The 1940-nt window shown below is 48.5% G+C and overlaps 1 protein-coding gene across 12 annotated transcripts in view; it reads right to left on the bottom strand.

Annotated features, from left to right (window-relative positions):
• The window catches only part of FN1 (fibronectin 1), an 85222-nt gene extending 83840 nt beyond the window's left edge, over nt 1-1382 (bottom strand). For all 12 annotated transcript variants that reach the window (XM_069075190.1, XM_069075191.1, XM_069075196.1 and 9 more), the window contains exon 1: nt 939-1382. In XM_069075190.1, coding sequence (XP_068931291.1) covers nt 939-1098 — 160 coding nt within the window. In that variant the 5' untranslated portion in view covers nt 1099-1382. The remainder of the gene's footprint in view (nt 1-938) is intronic.
• Between the last annotated feature and the right edge of the window lie 558 nt (nt 1383-1940).

Below are 1940 nucleotides of genomic sequence, written 5' to 3'. Positions count from 1 at the left end.
AGAGAGAGAGAGAGAGAGAGAGAGAGAGAGAGAGAGAGAAACTAGCAGATCATCCAAAAGCAATGAGTTTAAAAAGTTGTCTAGCAATCTTTGGGGACAAGAGAAATCAATATTTAGGGAGTAGGGGTGGGCTTGGGATGTTATTACTGAGCTAAATGTTACTTAGTGAAATGATTTCCAATTGGCCAGAAGTGAACACTTTTTAAAAAAAGACAGTTGGAGGCTTGACTAAAAAGAAAAAAAGAAAAGAAAGTTCCCTTAAGCCACATTGCCATTGTGGAGGTAAATGGAGCAGTGATTAATGACAGAAACATGTCCCACTCAGCAAGTTTTAGTGGTTTCCATTAGACCATTGAAAAACTGTTCTCCCTCAAAGCTGGAAAAGAAATTCCATCTTTCTTACACGGTGAAGTATCTCCAGGGACTGAAGGCAATTTGAACCAAATGCCCAAGTATCAGAGTTGGCTAAAAAACAGTAGCAGATTTTGCAGGCATTCCCTCCCCACCTCCCCTAACTATCCCCCTTTCATCTTGAAAACATTTCACCAGTTAAAAGTACGGAAAGGAGGAAAATGCAAAGTATCCGTAAGAGCCAACCAAATTTTGAATTGATATTTTGAGAAAACCTCCCATTGCTCAGATTCATCCATAAAAGTACTAACTGGATGAAAAGGCATCCGATCTATAGGACTGATGGTTTTTTCAATGAAATACACCGCCGCCCCCCACCCCAACACCCATCCGTAGTGAATTCTTAGATCATTTGGAGAAGAAACCCAGAATTAGAGCAGCAGCAGGCACCAAAGTCCCTGAAATGGCTTTGTCCCTACAGTTGGGTTCTTTAAGAAATCCATTAACGGACCCAGAAAAGTTTCCTCCAGCAACTTTGGGCGACTTGTCCCATCTTGAGAGAAAGCCTCCGAGTAAGTTTTACTCACTTTTGCTTTGGCTGACAGCCACCGGGGACGGAGGCTGAACCATTTGCTGAGTTTGCCTTCGGTTTTTCTTCGACTTTTCTGCTTGCACCGATGTTCCCAGACATAGCGCAAGTAGCAGCAGCAGCAGCAGCCCCCGTCCCGGGACTGGGTCCCTGTGCATCTTGCAAAGAGGGAGTGAGATGGACTCCTACAGAGACACACTGCACCCCACCCTAAGTTTCTGGTTTACTTTGCAACCCGCGGGAGAACAAGTTGCATGGAAGGCTGGCTTGCCCTGGACCTCCCTGGGAAGGTAGGAAACCAAGGGTGGGGAAGGCTAGGGAAGGGGAGAAAAACTGAAGATGGGGCTGCCGCAGGTCCCTCAGTGCGCCCCTCTCCACCCCACTGGAACCCTGCAGCCTGCTGGAGCCGCAGAGCCCTAGAGCGCGGGGGTTTATATAGGACCCTCTCCTCCCGACCCCCGCGAGGCCACTGGCGAGTCGGGGTAGGTGGGACCCGCCCGATTCCCAAGCCGGGGCCAGCATCTCACCGATTGGTCCAGGGGCTCCATGACGTCACGGAGGGAAGGCTGTGCCGGGCCTCTAACAAAAGAGATGCTGATCGCGGGCCAGGCTGTGGGGAAAAGAGAACTTTTTTGTTTCCTTTCACAGTTGCCAAACTTTTTTACTCTCCGCTTTCTCCCCCCTCTTCTGTGGTGGTGGTGGTAGGGGAGCGGTGGAAAAAGGGACAGGAGAGAAGCAGGAAAGAGTGGTGTGAAGTGATTTCAATTTTTTTCTTTCCTCTCTTTTTTTCTTTTTCTTTCTTTCTTTTTTTTATACTAGTTTAAGAACATTGCATCACCTCAGTAGAAAAAGTCTACTCACTCCAGTGGTATTTGTGGGAAGACAGACCAAGTCACCAACCGCTTCCCTTCTGCAAACTGAGCAAGAGTCCAGAGGTTGCCCACCGTCCCGGGTCCAGGCTGACCCTTCGTGGCTTCCCTCCTACTCTTCCCTCACTTTG

The sequence above is a fragment of the Petaurus breviceps genome, unplaced genomic scaffold (genome assembly GCF_028583685.1).
Source record: "Petaurus breviceps papuanus isolate PSGF00001 unplaced genomic scaffold, PetGlider_PUasm1.0 90903, whole genome shotgun sequence".
NCBI lineage: Eukaryota > Metazoa > Chordata > Mammalia > Diprotodontia > Petauridae > Petaurus > Petaurus breviceps.
The sequence above is the reverse complement of the archived record's forward strand: the minus strand, read 5'-3'. Positions and strand labels throughout refer to the sequence as shown.